Source organism: Colletotrichum lupini, chromosome 1 (assembly GCF_023278565.1).
Source record: "Colletotrichum lupini chromosome 1, complete sequence".
Lineage (NCBI taxonomy): Eukaryota > Fungi > Ascomycota > Sordariomycetes > Glomerellales > Glomerellaceae > Colletotrichum > Colletotrichum lupini.
The window spans coordinates 6,596,213-6,597,148 of NC_064672.1; the positions used below are offsets into that span (position 1 = coordinate 6,596,213).

The following is a 936-nucleotide window of genomic DNA, read 5'->3' on the forward strand; positions in this document are numbered from 1 at the left end:
ACCTCGCATGCGTAGCGTACCTACTCCGTACTTACAGTGTCGACAGAGAGTTGCAAGTCTGCTTAGTCGAGACACGTCTAACCGCTGGCCTCCTCCCTGATCGGTGAAGAATCTGCCTAGTTGTAAGGTACGGATAGGATGGGACGATGTGCCGTCACCTTGTTCCCCCGGAGCCATCCAGGGAAATCCCGAGCAAAGTGAAAAAGACTCGGGCAAAAAGGGGCGCAGGAGAACAATGTCCGCAAATCAGCACCCGCCAAGAAAAGAAGTTGAGGTTCTAATACCTTGTAGTACCAACAGAAACGGGATGACTCTGGGATGTTGCCGCGACATTCTGTTGCCAAAAGCACGCGTTTTCCATATGAAGCTGCGCCCAATGTCTCTAAATCGAGGTAAGGTATGTACGAGGGCGGCCTCCCTTCATCTCCGTTTGCTCCTATTCACTCTATCGCTCTTCCACGTCTCTCATCCTTCCTATTCAACAGTCTACAACACCTTTCCCCATGTCTCGGCTCTCGAGGCGTCACAGCAGACACACACACACACATGCGTGTCCAAGGATCCCCAAGTCCCAAAAACGACGCTACGCCCAAAGCTTGGCACGGGTGACATTTCGGGTGGCCCACACCAGCTGTGAGCCAGCAAGGAACACTCACCAGCGGTCCAGTGGTCCAGCGAACCTCGCGCGCCCCACGTTTCGCCCAATCGTCAGCCGTGCCGTTCTTCCCGCCACAGCGGGCGGTCCCTCCCTGGTCTCCGTCCAGAGTCCAACGAACCTGAACCTTGAAGCACATCCATCCATTGCCCGCTACAATTCTCTCACTCTCCACTGGCATCCGCTTCATCGACGAGATCCCGTCGATGGTCTTTCAGCTCACTCATGCGTTGCTTGTTTCACGGCAGTGATTGGAGATGTTGAAAACCGGGGGATTGGTG

At 54.8% G+C, this 936-nt stretch overlaps 1 protein-coding gene across 1 annotated transcript; it reads left to right on the top strand.

Annotated features, from left to right (window-relative positions):
• Positions 1 to 361: 361 nt before the first annotated feature.
• Positions 362 to 637, top strand: CLUP02_01899 (uncharacterized protein; the record flags this gene model as incomplete). The annotated part of the gene is made up of 1 exon (XM_049280935.1): positions 362 to 637. One exon carries the CDS (start codon positions 362 to 364, stop codon positions 635 to 637), a length of 276 nt encoding a protein of 91 aa, XP_049136892.1.
• Between the last annotated feature and the right edge of the window lie 299 nt (positions 638 to 936).